Source organism: Lithobates pipiens, unplaced genomic scaffold (genome assembly GCF_037356315.1).
Source record: "Lithobates pipiens isolate NorthernLeopardFrog02 unplaced genomic scaffold, aLitPip1_a1.2 Scaffold_16, whole genome shotgun sequence".
Classification (NCBI taxonomy): domain Eukaryota; kingdom Metazoa; phylum Chordata; class Amphibia; order Anura; family Ranidae; genus Lithobates; species Lithobates pipiens.
Genome location: NW_027507748.1, coordinates 215,022,189 through 215,037,899, shown reverse-complemented (window position 1 = coordinate 215,037,899; position 15,711 = coordinate 215,022,189). Strand labels below are relative to the sequence as shown.

At 41.6% G+C, this 15,711-nt stretch overlaps 1 protein-coding gene across 2 annotated transcripts in view; it reads right to left on the bottom strand.

Moving 5' to 3' along the window:
* The window catches only part of AHDC1 (AT-hook DNA binding motif containing 1), a 144,848-nt gene that overhangs the window by 95,330 nt on the left and 33,807 nt on the right, over positions 1-15,711 (bottom strand). Inside the window, exon 1 of one of the 2 annotated variants that reach the window (XM_077481015.1) lies at positions 1,150-1,195. The exons of the other annotated variant lie outside the window; for it this stretch is intronic. Coding sequence (XP_077337141.1) covers positions 1,150-1,162 — 13 coding nt within the window. The 5' untranslated portion in view covers positions 1,163-1,195. Of the gene's footprint in view, positions 1-1,149; positions 1,196-15,711 lie in introns of those variants that run through there. 2 annotated transcript variants of the gene reach the window in all.

The following is a 15,711-nucleotide window of genomic DNA, read 5'->3' as shown; positions in this document are numbered from 1 at the left end:
GAGATTAGGAGGCAGGAAGATAAGGCCAAGGAGAGAAGGAGGAGAGAGGGAGAGACAGTGTGCCCTCAGCAATTCTGCTACACCAGATACACCTCATACACATTTTACAGCTGGAATGACACACAAATACCATTATTGCCCCTGCAGAATTCCAACCTCACCTGCAGTCTTATTCACCTCCTACTGTTACAGTCTAGAGCTCCTGCTTAATATGCATGCCACGCACCTCTGCCCCTTATTCCTCTGGATTGCAAGCTTAAATAGGTATGTTTATCACTGGGTTTGTTTTGTTTGTTTTTTGTGACACATTCTACTATTTGTTGTATGAATGTACTTCCATTCCACTTTAGTTAACCCATATTTACCGGTTTGAAGCACTCTGGGAACGGGTGGCACTATACACCAAAGTGCAAAGACCCCAAGTAACAGCTCATATTAAAATAACTGCATGACAAATACAAGGTACACATGTAAATAAACTGCAGTTATGAATTGAATGTGGTTTGTAAAGTTTTTCTGGATGTGTGTAGAGAGCTGGGACAAAAAGCGGTGGTCATGTAAAAAGAGACCTGTAACGGATAAACAAGCCTCTGTAATCTCACACCCTGCTTGTTCTGCCCTAACACCACATGGCCATCACTCCACCCCCTTCTAATCCGGCCTGGAGCAGAAGAGGGCAGAGCAGGGATTCCAGGCCGCCAGCCCTGGGGAGAGGGGGGAGCAGAGAATACTGTCTTCTCCAGCTAATGTGAAGCAATGTCCAGAAAGAGGAAAGAGAGGGGGGGACGGGGGGGACCCAAGAGGTGCAGGCACAGAAAACACTGACAGAAAGGACAAAATAAATTGGAACACATGAATAGACCGTCAGACTTTGTAGAAGTGAAGGAGAAAAAGTATAAAAGAGGTTATCGGAGAGATAAAAAAGAGACTGAATGAAACAAACTTGGGAGAGATTAAAGCTGGAGAATGGGGTAAGAAATCAGTGAGAAGATGAAAAAAAAAAAAAAAAAAACGGGGAGAGCTTGGGGTGGAATTCAAGACAGACAGGAGAGAATAAACAGAGCGAGGAGGAGGGGGGGTTTGGGGAAGGGGGGAGTGTGGGAGAGGAAGAGCAGAGGGAGGGAGACAGATCCGCCAAGACATTATCACCTCTTTCCAACATCTGAGACAGACCAGGAATAACCACACAGGCACACAGGAGGGAAACAGGGAGGAGGGGAAAACAAGCCTCGGTCACACTCTATTCACATCTACACATTAAGGGTTATGCTGTAGCGCTTCCTTTAGCGGTGGCTAGGAAAGGGTTACACTGCTGGGCTCCCAGTAGAGATTTACATTCCACACCATATGCCCTAGGTGATCTTACTAGGGGCTAGGGAGGGTTAAGCCGAGTAAACATGCAGAAGTGATAAGACTGTTACCAAGGCCAGCGGAGTGAAAAAAGGGCAGTCTTCTTGAGCCTATGGACAGGACGGCCCATTTTCACCAGCAACTGAAAAATCTTAATTAATGGCCATATGTAAACTGTGTCCGGATTCGAGGAGGATCCCAAGTTTATGGAAATCGTTCTCAACAGGCACACAACACATCTTGCTGGGAATCAGGTTAGAAAACTCGACCCAATCACCACTGACAAGACGCATTCATGGTCATCTCCTCCCCCTTCACCTCTCCATAGAAACAAGCACGACATCTTGGCTTGTGCACTCACCAGGCAACATCTCTGCCCCGAGGAAACTAAACATGTACCAACAGATCTATATGGTCACCCTAAATATTAGTGGACTTCATTTATCAAAGTGCTGCACTAAAGGAATTAATCACATTCATACCTGTACTGAAAGACCGTTACAAAGTTTCAATTACACAAATTCTCTGGAACATAAAACATTCTTAATTTAGACACTTTCATCTAAATAAAAAAATAAAAATAAAAATGGTGCGCACAGACTGCGAAGGATGGAGGGATGGAGTAATGTGAAGGTAATGATCTAACGATAAGGTGATGTGTATGGCAAAATTTAAAAATGTAGCAAGTCGGTTGTCAGTGCATGCATGTTTATGTCTGTGTGACTGATGGAATTCTGCCAGCTAATTTCATGGCAAACAAAAGCTTTTAAATCCAATTTAACTATTCTTTCTTCTATGTGAAGAGTTGGTAAACCCAATTCAAAATAAAATAGGCTGAGAAACATAAGGACACATGCAAAATTAGGGGCAGGCTGTATGTTATCAATCACAATTGCACAGCACAATGTAAAGGACACCATGCATTGTGCGAGCCACAAGTGCATGTTTTATGGCGTTATGTAGGGGTGATATTTGCAACAAATGCCACTGCAAGACACAAAAGCATATAATGGGTTGCCATGTGTTACCATTATGTAATGCTGTGAATGAGCCCTGAATGTAGATCTGTTTCAAGGTGAACTTTTTGAAACATCTTTGTGTTGTCTCATTCTATATACAACTCTACTAAGGCTAGGTACACATGGGCCGCAAATCAGCCAAACACGGATGGTTAGGCAGGGACCGACAGACTTTGGGCAGTGTGTACAGCTCCCTGTCCGACAGAAGCCAGACTCAAGACCAACTTCTGCCGAACAACCAGCTTCCGATCAGCTGTGCATCTTATAAGTTGGTACCACTAACGAGAAATATAAGAAGCTTACAGACCAAGCTCGTCAGAATCTAGCTATGAATGAAATATCACTTACAGCTACAATCGCCTCTTGTGATTTTAAAGGCAAGTTTTTTTTTTTTTTAAATAACAAACATGCTGGTTTTGCACAGAGCAGCACTCATCCTCTACTTATAGGGTTCCCAGCTGGAGTTCTTGGCCCCTCCCTCCTGCCAAGTACCCCCAGAGCAAACAGCTTGCTGTGGGGGCACCCAAGCAAGCTAGCTCCAGAGCCGCTGCTCTGCATGCCCATTCAGACATGGCTCCGCGCCCTCTCTATTCTCATTAGCTCACTGGCTGTGATTAAGACCAGGCCTATTTTTCAAACTTGTTTACAAGTTAACCACTTAAGCCCCGGACCATTTGGCTGCCCAAAGACCAGAACACTTTTTGCGATACACATCAAGTTTCTTTAACTGACAATTGCGCAGTCATGCGACGTGGCTCCCAAACAAAATTGACATCTTTTTTTCTCACAAATAGAGCTTTCTTTTGGTGGTATTTGATCACCTCTGGTTTTTATTTTTTGCACTATAAACAAAAAATAGCGATAAATTTTAAAAAATAAATAAATTTTTTTTACTTTTTGCCATAATATCCCCCAAAAAATGTTTTTCCTTCTCAGTTTAGGATGATACATAGTATTCTACACATTTTTGGTTTAAAAAAACAAAAAAAAAAAAAAAACGCAATAAGCATTTGGTTTGCGCAAAAGTTATAGCGTCTACAAATTAGGGTAACGTTTTATGGCATTTTTATTATTAGTTTTTTAACTGCCACATTATGTCAGACACATCGGACACTGCTGGTGCTATTTTGGGATCATTCACATTTATACAGCGATCAGTGCAATTAAAAATGCATTGTTTACGTTGTAAATGTGACTGGCAGTAAACCACGAGGTGGCGCTGCAGGGGTTAAGTGTGTCCTAGGGAGTGATTTTAACTGTGGGGGGGGGGGGGGCCTATGACACGACACTGATCCCCGTTCCCGATTACAGGGAGCTGTGATCAGTGTCCTGTCACTAGGCAGAATGGAGAAATGCTTGTTTCCCCATTCTTCCTCTCCGTGAGACGATCACATGTATCCCCACAGAGTCTGAGGGACCCACAATCACACTCATGGAGGTTGCAGCGGGCGCACGCAAACAGCTTCTTAAGAGGCAACGAACAGGCATGTTAATCTGTATGTGCCCTTCTGTCAACGTACATCAGCGTGAGCGGATTAGGTTTAGATATAAATTCTGTATAATAATAATAATAATAATATACGGTACCTTAACCACTTGACAGCTGGGCACTTAAACCCCCCTTGTGACCAAACCAATTTTCAGCACTCTCACACTTTGAACAACAATTAGTCAGTCAAGTAATATTGTACCCAAATACATTTTTTGTCTTTTTTCATACAAATAGAGCTTTCTTTTGGTGGTATTTGATCACCTCTGGGTTTTGTATTTTTTGCACTATAAATGAAAAAAGACCGAAAATTTTAAAAATGCATTTTTCTTAGTTTCTATGATAAAATTTTGCAAATTTTTCTTCATAAATTTTGGCCACAATTTATACTGCTAAATATCTTTGGTAAAAATAACCCAAATTAGTGGATATTATTTGGTCTTCGTGAAAGTTAGAGAGTCTACAAGCTATAGTGCAAATCATGAAAAAATTGATCACACCTGATATACTGGTGGCCCATCTCATCTCTGGCCTATCTCTCATTGGACACCCAGAGCGAGTGATAAATGGCCTCTGTGATTGGCCATTTAGCACGAGCCAACACAGAATTTCCCAGATGCGTGCCCGTGGTGGCACGCAGAGGGGAACAGGACATCCAGGGACGCCCTCCGTGCTGTAGTCATCTTTTTGGCTATAGCGCAGACCCCTAGTGGTTAAAGTGGTTGTAAACCCCATTCATGAAATTTGACCCAAGCCCATATATCTGTAGTATTTACTTATACATCACCAAAGCTCTAAGTGTAGATTCTCTCTGATATTTTTTCCTCTTATCAGCATGAGTCACTTCTGACAAGTTCAACGCATGAGATCGCAGCTGGAAATTTGTGTCGGGGAGGGAACTTAGAGATAGATACACAGAGGTTGTCTATTCAGACAACAGCTGTGCATGTGCCTTCATGCCTCTGCCTATGTGGAGGCACACGTGTTCCTTTCCTCCAATCAGTTCTCGCACAGTGCAAGCCCAGACTCCACACCCACTGCTGAAGGATCTGCACTTTGCAAAGAGTGTAGAAAGGGGAAGACTGCAGATATACATGTAAAACTTATATAGGATGATTGGCTTCATCTCTATCATCTGCAGCTACTCGCTTCACTGGGCTTAGGAGAGAGTTTACATCTATAAGGCCAAAGCGTTGAGCTTATTTTTCAGACACACTGACATTTTAATATCCATTACTTTGCTCTTTACTCTTCAACTCCTTAAAATGAAAATGTTGTAAAAGCAACTATAACTAAGCAAAAAAAAAAAAAAAAAAAATTAACTTTACAATTAAAAGTATTAAAGAACAAAACATATATTGCAACCTACCAGTACCTGGATGCGATTGCTGCATTAGATTTTTTTTTTTTTTTTTTTTTAGGCCAAAACTATTATTTTCGGCAGTACAGAGAAAAAATAAAAATAAAAACACTTGTAGATCCTGCAAGAAATCATGTGTTTTTGTTACATCCTGTGCACCAAACTGAAATCTCAAAACAATGCTAACAACGTTCTCAGCTAGCCACACAACCACTCCTATTGTAATGTGAGGGGGGTGGTTCTGCAATCAAAATTTGGAGAGCAAAGTGAAAGAAAGTGACAAGGTTGCACCTCCAAAGATGAAGCACACTGAGTGAATGTTGTCACCCTAGGACAGAAGTAGGTTATTTGCAGGATTACCAGGTGAAAAAGAGGAAAGAGCCTGAAAAATAGGCAGCACGGTGGCTAAGAGGTTAGCACTTCTGTCTAGCAGCACCAGGCACACCAAAGACATGCTGGTAGGTTAAATGGCTTCCATCTAAATTGGCCCTAGTATGTGTATGAATGTGAGTTAGAGACCTTTGATTGTAAGCGTATTGAAGGCAGGAGCAAATTTATTTTATATTATATATATATATATTTTAAAAGATTGATGTCGCTACATATGTTCCTGTAATAAATAAATCTAAGGGACTGTAAGCTACAAAATACCACACGTTTTTGGTTTCAGATATGTTTTAATGACAAGTTCATGCTTTAAAATGCATATTTCATTAAAACTAGAAACTCCATTAAAGCGATATGAAAAGCAAATTTCAGCAGCTCATTCATGCTGCCTTTACTTTGGTGTCTGCTTCCCTCTCATCTGCAAGATTTGGATCCAAGAGGTTGTTGGATTCTGTGTGTAGCGCTATGTATAAAAAGGTAGAGAAAGATGGGGTCCAAGAGTAGAGACAAAGATGAAGAACTTATGTGGTCGTATATGGTACTAGCAGAATTTAGTTAAAAAAATTTTTAAAGAATGTTTGATTTTCTAATGGTTAGTCAAATTGACGTTTGTTTTCTACCACAGTGACAAAAAAAAAAAAAAAAAAATTTAAAGAGCAGGATGGAAAATTTCTCTTGAACTAATTTCTAACAGTGAATGTGCTTTTGGTTCTATATCTATATCTATATCTATATATACACACACATACATACACATTAGAGAGAGATTGATTTTCACTTTTGAGATAGAGATAATCTAACACATTTTGAAGTTATCTAAATGAAACTTGCTGCACCACTCTAAGCGGAGACAGATCTGCCCGGTTGCAGTGAAGGGAGCTTGGCGCCAGTGGACCATTGAGAGGTGCAAGAGCACCTCTGACAAAGCCCCAGTGAGCAGGGCGAAACATGTCAGGGGGATGTGGCTGGAATGACCTGGCACATTCATCTATTAATGCACTGGGTTGGTGAGCACTACCATTTGTTCTCTGATAAATTTTGAACGATATTTATCAAGTCATTGAATGTACTAGAACTTTTTCACACAAATGTTCAGCTGAAAATCAACTAGTGCATGGCTAGTTTAGGATCAAGAATGAAGGTAAAGAGAAGGGGGAAAAAACAGAACTGGTGATACAGAAAAAACAAAAACAAAACAAAACACATTCTTAAAATATTACTTTTTTAAACCAATGTCTAAACAGAACAGCTCATATTGTGTGAATGGATCAAAAGAAAAGCAATTGGACAGGTTGGAAAATGTCCAGTAGTTTGATGGGTTTGCAGTATGTGTGCCAGAATATTTTTTTTTATTTCAATCTTTCAGAGCACGCAGAAAAAAGAAAATACTGAAAGAAACTTTATTAGCAAACATTCATAATTTCAGTTGAAATTAAAATAGCAAAACTGAAAAAGAAATCATAAATATGTGCCAATTACAAGATCTTATCAGACATTACACAGAGTCAATTTGCGACTATAGTAAGGGGAATAAATTCACTTCTATTTGTCAGTAACACAGTAAGTCATTAAATGGTGACTACATCAGTTTTCCTTTCTTAGGCTCTGGTCAGTCACATCTAGAGGGTTTGCAATCGTGGGGAGAAATCGCTGAGATTCCAAAAAGCTCTGCAAAACTGACAAATCACACCATGCTTTTTCAGGTACCATTCTTTTCCAATGGCACCTAAATGCGGGTGCGATTCTGGAACAATAAATCTCACTGCAATCGCAGCAAAAGTTGGTTGTGCAAAGCCTTTTAGCCTCAAAAAAAGTTGCAGCTCCTTTTTGAGCGAGAATCGTCGAGCAATGCGGTTCGCCGTGATCAGATAATTGTGGCAGAATTGCACCACTGAAAATGAATGGCATCTGAACAAGCATTTTGCGATTTGGGATCGCGGGCAGAATCGCAGCGATTCTGCCCATGATTGCAAACGCCTAGGTGTGAACGGGATTCTAAGGCTTTTTTCCCCCCCCTCCGTTTTCACCTGGCCAGTAACAAGTCCTATATTAGAGAGCCCCCCCCCACTGTAGAGGGAGTCTTTGGAAGCCTGGGAGGAGGGAAGTGTTTGTGTATTTCAATCTGCTATTACATCTAACATATTAACGCTAAACCCCAGCTTATACTTTATAAGCAAACTTTTTTTTTCCTTTTGGGATAAAGGTTTTGCATAAATAAAAGCAAATCGTTGGCAACCCTGCTAGTTTTACGCGGTTTGTCTCATTCTCTGTAAGGCCCCTTTCACATTGAGGCGGTTTTCACGTGCTACAGCGCCTGAAAAAAAGAAAAACGTCCCCTTTCACTCCAGTGTGAAACCCGGGGGGCGGTACGCTAGCAGGACAGTGAAAAAAGTCCTGCTAGCAGCATCTTTGGAGCGGTGTATTCACTGCTCCTACCCATTGAAATCAATGGGGCATAGGCGCTTTGCAGGCGATTTTAACCCCTTTTTTGCCTGCTAGCAGGGGTTAAAACCGCCCGATAGCGGCCGAATACCGCCGCTAAAACGACGGTAAAGTGGCGCTAAAAAAATGATATATTCTGCTGGAGAGTTTGTTTGTGAAAAAAAGACCAAAAAAATAAAATAAACTTACTGGCCACATCACCAGATGAAAATAGAAGAAAAAGCCTACGAGAAAATGAAGGCAGCCAACACATCTAAGATTTTGGGTTTAATACTGCTTTAAATCGCCTGACATATGATAAAGGCAAATTTATGTCATCTCGCAATCCCCTTTTCATTAAGGCCCTTGATCACTTCCTGTCCATGTTGCACTTCTGACTATGGCAGTCTACAGGAGGAGGATAGCTACATTCTATTCTATCATGTTAAAGTGGTCTGAAAAAAACGTTTACATATTATAGAAATATAGGAACTGCAGAAGTCTGACAAAAAAATTAAAATAAATGCTTGCCTTAGTAAATCATTTGTTGTTTTGCCCTGGCACTATTTTTCAAAAGTAGGTAGCACCACAGATTAAAATCAGTTGTATATCTGTCCCAAGAAGACCCGGAACCTTAAAGCATAGGTTCACCTTGTGTAACATATCCATCGGCCCCCGCACCCCCTAGCTCCCCGTTGTGACAGGCGGTGGGGAATCTTCTACGCCACATTCTGCAAAGAACGTGGCCACATGGAGCTCGGGGGTGCAGGGGCCGGTGGAACAAATAACTACCGGTACAAGAACAGTCAGTCAGTCTTTGCTGCTGATGGCTTGTAGTTATCAATGAACTACCTCGGCACTGTTGAGCGCTGTGGTGGTTCATTGATGCTTCTTGTTAGTGTATAACCGCTTAACTGTACGATGTAGGGCCAAACAGCTTACACACATTCTGCCAGAGCCCTGCATTGCACCCACGATCTGCTGATTTCAGGCTCCCAATAAAAAAAAAAAAAAAATGTTATCTGCAAAAGTAGCTTTTTTTATTTCCTTTTTTAAAGTGAACTTATCCTTTAAAGAGAAAGTAAAAACGATGCCAAATTCTCATAAAAAACAAAAAGAAAAATTTGCAAAGTAAAAAGGCATAATATGCTAGTATGCATCACATACTAGCACATTATGAAATACTTACCCTAGAACGAAGCCCTGCACCGCTGTGCTGTTAGCTCTGACAGACTCTTCCATCTTTACCTGTTCTTACTTCAGGGTACACGCCCTCCGGCCGCACCGCAATGACGTCACTACCACGCATGTGCACAGGAGTCACGGCTCGCAGCACGGAGTTCTGAAGTGACAGTACAGGTATATCGTCCCTTCAGAGCGCATGCACCGGCTACATGAAGTGTAAATATCTCCTAAACCGTGAAGGGTTAGGAGATATTCATATTACCACCTACAGTTAAAACCTTATTATAGGGCTTAACTGTAGGTATAAGCCTGCAGAGTAGGTTTACTAAACTCATTACATAAAAATAAATGGTGTATTACATACTGTTCATACTCAGTCACTCAGATTCTTTTTCTGATCCTGCTGTTCTCTACCCCCCCTTCAGTCCATGTCGCCAATTCAGCTAGAGAATTTGCAGCTTTGCGCATTTGCAACTCTGCACATGCTCAGTTTTCACTGAGTTTCTATACTGAGCATTTCCCCTCCATCACATCTGAGCAGCCCATGTGACTATAGAGTCACACAAGTGGGTGTATACACAGTGGTAAACGACAGCTGATTAAATTAAACAGCATGTGTTTAGTATCACTTTAGGGTCACACGTCCTAAAAATAGTGGATTTTCAGTTTTCCCCGAAAAAGCTGGACATATATAAATTTTGTCAAGACCTTAAAGCAGTAGTAAATTGCAGGCGATTAAAAAAATAAATAAATACATTAATTCCATGCAAGGCAATATCATAATAGGCTAGCATGCATCGTATACTAGCCCATTAGGAGACTTGCCTTCATACAAAGCCCTCCAGCGCCACAATGTCACAGCTGAGACAGAGTACATCTTCCCTCAGTCTTCCAGCACTAGCCTAGAAGCTGAATCAGCCAGCTCTTAGGCTTCTGTTTCCGAGCACTCTATAGGAGTGAAAGTAGCATGCAATCTACAGAGCATCTTATAACCCCGGTCAAGCCACTCCCTCACCATAATAGCATAGAAGAAACATGCTTACAACCACCCATATGCAAGTATTGCTCAAACAATCCACCAGCACTTTGGATGCCACTTGATGTGCCCCAGACATCTAAGATTTGGCGCACAGCTGGCTGCACGCTGAGTGCCAGCACCACCAGTAGGCTTTAGTGCTGGATTCACTGGCTGTCAATGACTGCTGTGGTCCAGCAGCACTGATTCTCCTGGCGACTTCTTAGGAGCACACAATGCAGGTGCATTGCCTGTTTCTGTAACAGTAAGAGGGGGTAAGATTGCAGAGTGGTACAAAGGTTACCATGCGTTGCCATAATGCACAGCAAGTTTTATAATGCTTTAAAGCGACCCAAATGTATAAAAATCTAAACTATTTTGTGGTCCTCTAGACATGTTGGGGCCTTCACTTGAGGCCTTATAAAATTTACCAAATTGGCGACAACAGGTTTAGCCATTTCCATCGTGTTCTTACAGATGCACCAAACTGATTTTTGTCATCATTTGTACAACATCCAAAAGCATAACAAAATTACAGCCAACTAGCATCGTATGTGTACAGGTAAATATACGAACCCAAACTAAACGTCATAACAAATGCAGTGCGTTACCATGCTGCTGTCTTTATGCACATTGACAACTATCTTTATGTCGATTTAATTTTAAATCCAGACAGCACACACAAACATTGATTAAGGTAGGCAATGTTTATATATGGGCCAATGCAGAAAAAGGATTTTTCAATGCAAAACTGATTTCCTACAAGTTTGTCATCAAAAGGGGGATAAGCAACAAAGGTAAATTGTAATTCAAATACAAGCAGCTAATAGTGCAATTAGAAAGTCAGACTTCGGGAAGGGTAGAGGACAGCAAAATTTTGTAACAATGCTAAGGACAGAGGAATCAGGGAAAATGGAATAACAGCACCAATGATGCAGTTGAGATCAGCAAGGATAGGTTATGATCATTAATATATGTAAAGCATCACTAGCAGTCAGGAAAAATGCCAGAAACCTACTGAAATGGTGACCAAAGTAATGCGACTATTGTGCACATACAAAAGGACCATGCTATTGAATACCCCATTACCATAATGCCAAGTGAAATGTTGGTCACTTAAACTTATGCATTAAAGCAAAGCTTACACTGCATTGTGAGCTAACTCCTTTGCATATATATGGCTGATTAGTTCAAAAATGCTGATAATATTTGTACTTTGCAAACATAACTATTACAATATGCAGCCTACAGAAACATGGCACCTTCCGTAACTGAACATCTATGACCATGATTAAACTTTTCTAACTATAATGTGACCTCAAATATATGTCAGCTGTTACCATGGAACGGAATGCATGTGTGTATACCTTAATTTTGGCATACTAGCAACATACATACACTATATGTGTAGGGGTGTGTAGGGGGTGTAGGGGTGAGAAAGTGACTGCATAAGGCTACTTTCACACTGGGGCGTTGCGGGCACTGGCGGTAAAGTGCCGCTATATTTTAGCGGTGCTATTCGGCCACTAGCGTGGCAGTTTTAACCCCCGCTAGCGGCCAAAAAAGGGTTAAGACCTCCCACAAAGTGCCGCTTTGCAGTGCTGCCCCATTGTTTTCTATTGGGAAGGGGCGATTTAGGAGCGGTAAATAGACTGCTCCTACAGCACTCCAAAGATGCAGCTTGCAGGACCTTTTTGACTGTCCTGCAAGTGCACCGCTCCAGTGTGAAAGCCCTCGAATTTCCCCCGATGGGAAATAAGTCACAATGACACTGGCCTACTTTAAACTAAACCAAAAAAAAAAAAAAAGTTTTGCCTCTACATATATATATAGTTTATAGTTTGATCTGTAGTTAGGATGACTGTATTCATAAAGTCTGAGTCTCAACATTCTAAGATTATTCTAACATAGCAAAATAAGCAAGTGACTATATTACATTCTAAAATTCATTAATGTGATAAAAAAAAAATTCACAAAAATGAATCTTTAAATGCAAGATGCAAAAATTGTATGATGGTGTACTCTTAAGAGCTCTAAAGATCATTGCATTGGGTTCCTTTCATCCAGATGACAAACTAAAGATGAGAATGGCCATATCCAGACACTCCGTTGCAGACAAGGAATACAGCAAACTCCCATATGCACACACGAATCCATTAAAAGTACAATCTCACATCTCCACTAATGGCACAAGTAATAGTTCTACCATGTTGCAGCACCCTCCGCTACCTAGGTTGATCACAAGATATGCTGTGCCACCTGGGGTAGCCATGGTATGCGTCTGTTGTGTGATGCTCAGGGCACATGCTACTAGTGATGCCATGTTTCCTGTGTTGGCCATGGCATGTTCCGTCAGTCCGTGGGGTCTGTTGTAGTCCCTGTGCTGGATATGATGTCCAATGCTTTGTTTACTGTGCTGGGAATGTGGTATACCTCCACCTGCTCAACTTCTTGTAATCCCTAGACTTCAAAAGGGGCACAACGAGCGACATCAGCTTTGCCCTAGCCAAAAATCAATAGGCTTTTTTTATATCATGCAACCATATTACATTGCTGTAATCTTGGCATGTGTGCATTTTCTAGATTATGGTAGCTGGTCCATGTTAGAGTACTTGTGTAAGTGTTTAATGAGCATACTTCATGACTTTTTCAATAATTTCAGTCATCTATACAAAAAGAAAAACCATACTTGGGCACGCAGCATTCCCAAAACAAAACTGCCAGCTTTCTTGTAGATAAGCAATTCACTGAAATAAAAAACAGAGCCAGCTAGGAGTTAAATGACACTGGCGGGTGTGTATTGGTGGGGCACAGAATACCTTCCCAGCTGCAAACATGGCGGCTCTTCACTCCTCCTATCAGCACACACCTGGCAGTAAAGTGCTTCGTCTGACAATGCAGCTCTTAGCTCACAGGAGCTGCATTGTGTGGGACCGGACATGGGAAGAGGGAGAGGATAAGGGGGACACAGAAAGGCCTGTGTCCAATCCAATCTGTAAATACACACCAGGTACAAAGTTACTGCAAAAAGCCCACATTGTGCTGAATAAACCTGTCACGATGATGGGCTCATCTGTACATGAACAATACAAAAGGGATTCACAGGAAAAAGAGAAGTTATGCTTTGCAAATTGCTAATCTGCCCACATCCCATTAAAATATAAAGAACGCGGAAAAGAAAGGACTAAGAGAATAAGCAGTACTACTGTTAACAGGCACAACGTAGTAGATGTGTGAAGGACAGATCAATCAAGTAGAAAAGCTATTCTTCTGATAGGAAAACAACATCTGACAGAGAACTTAATTACAAAAATACACCATTCCTTCATTTCCTGGCACTATTTACAGGGTGGGATTTCCAAATAAACACTTCCTCCCAGTACACTGCCCCAAGGAGGTCCAAAAGCCACATGGTAACCATCTGCATGACCCCATGGAGTCACTCATAATGTAACAAAAAGCCCATACAAGCTTGAACTGTAGTATAAAAAAAATGATTGTATATATGGATGATGCAGGGCACCAAGACTATGCCAAAACAAGATGTCATATAGAAAGCAGTGGAACAGGAAAGGGATAGATTTAGGAGAGAAGAGAAAAAGGGTAGGCAAAAGGACTGGGCCAATAGGTGTGACTCAGAATGATCGGATTTAAGTAAAAGAGAGAAAATAGCAAGCTTTCCCACCCGGCTGAAGAAATGACTTAACCCTTCATAGAATTAAAGGAGCATGTAAGAATTAAGAAGCACAGATGGTAAGATTTTCAGAAAGTGTGAGGGGAAGAAACCCATCAGAGTAAGCACAGTAAAGAAAAGCTGAGTGCGATGAAATCAAAATGAGAAAAGTGCAGAGAGAGCACAAAGAGGAAAAGAGCAAGAAAAGCATATTGAACAGGGGAGAGCAGAGAAAAAAAAAAAAGAAAAATGAACGAAAGGGTTAGGAGTGAGAAAAAAAAAAAAAAAGTGCAGACACCAGAGAGGGACTAAAAGGAAAGAAAAAAAAAAAAAACTGGGGAAAAAAAAAAAAAAAAGGGAAAGAATTCAAGCAGAGCGAGCTTCAGAAATGGAACAGGAGATATGCTGAAGCACAGATTTGGTGATCCAAGCAGAAAGAGGCACAGGGGGGAGGGGGGGTAGTGAAAATGAGACAGGGAAAGGTGTGGGAAACATGGACAGAAGGGGGAGAGGAAGGGGTGGAAAATCAGAGGAGTGAAGGAAGCAGAGACAGCATGGGAGGTGAGGTAAGTGAAAGAGGTAGAAGAACGCAGAAGGACGGGGAAGCATAATGAAGCAAACAGATGAATTGGAGAGAGAGAGAAAAAAAAAAAAAAAGCAAGGAGAGAGACAGAGAAAAGAGTTAGCGAGGCAGCAGTCAGCAGCAGGCAGGGGACCTGGCATTGCCAGCCCTCAGCATGTAACAGAGCACAGATGGGGGGAGAGAGAGAGGAGAGAGAGGAATAGCATGTTGTTCAATCTCCTTTCAGCGTCCAAATCCTACTCCCCCCCCTCCTCTCCTCACTCTCTCGCTCCCTCTCTCCCCGGCTGCAGGGCTGGAATTTTCCACTGGTTTTTTGCACATCCCTCAGCCTCCAGGAATGCGGCTGGCTACTTCTCTCTTCATGCACAACCAGGGGAGAGGAGGCCAGGACACCAGCGGCTGTAAGGGGGTGGAGGAGGGGAGGTGGCAGGACACAGCTGGCCAGCCCCCTAGAAAGGAAGCTCTGACTGCTTAACACATGTGCTTTTCTTAAACAGCCCCCATAAATAGCCTCAGAACCTGGAGCCACAACCAAGTTGGAAACCTTAGCAGATACTCACACATTTTTATTTAACACAATGGATACAAAAAGGATATTGAGCCTTTTACTCAAATGTACTGAAGTATATTCACTGATTGGGGATCTTGATCCTAAATAATGGTTTAGTAAGGTAGGCTATATACAGATCCTTGCATGGCAAAATATTCAACATATAGAAGAACCATGCCCATTAAGAATGTAAACCATACTAGCGCTAGGACCCGTCAGAGAACACCATTGAAACCTCAGCAATGAAGTCTGTTGTGTGTAAGCTGCGAGTCAGACAGCTCTACTATGCATGCGTCAGATCACACTGACCTCATATGCAGGCCAATAAGAGCACACATACCTGATACTCTCAGACAACCACCCTTCAAACACAACCCCCACAGAAAATGTAGTGCACCCATGATAATGCAAACTGTGCCAATTTCTCCATCAGCAGAGAAAGTTGCCATTCATAAATCAAGGCAAAGAGGTTCCCACATGGCATGACTCTTTATGGAATGGGTGACATCAGCATTCACATATTTAGCAGAATATCAACTCACACAATCTACTTCTCTTATTATACTAGGTACTTGCGATTTTCTCTGATTCAGAGCATTTAATGCTTTAATGTGACTGACCCTCCTTCTGGACAGAGCCGATTGGCCCTGTGCTGATCACATGCACCCTCCCAAGAAAA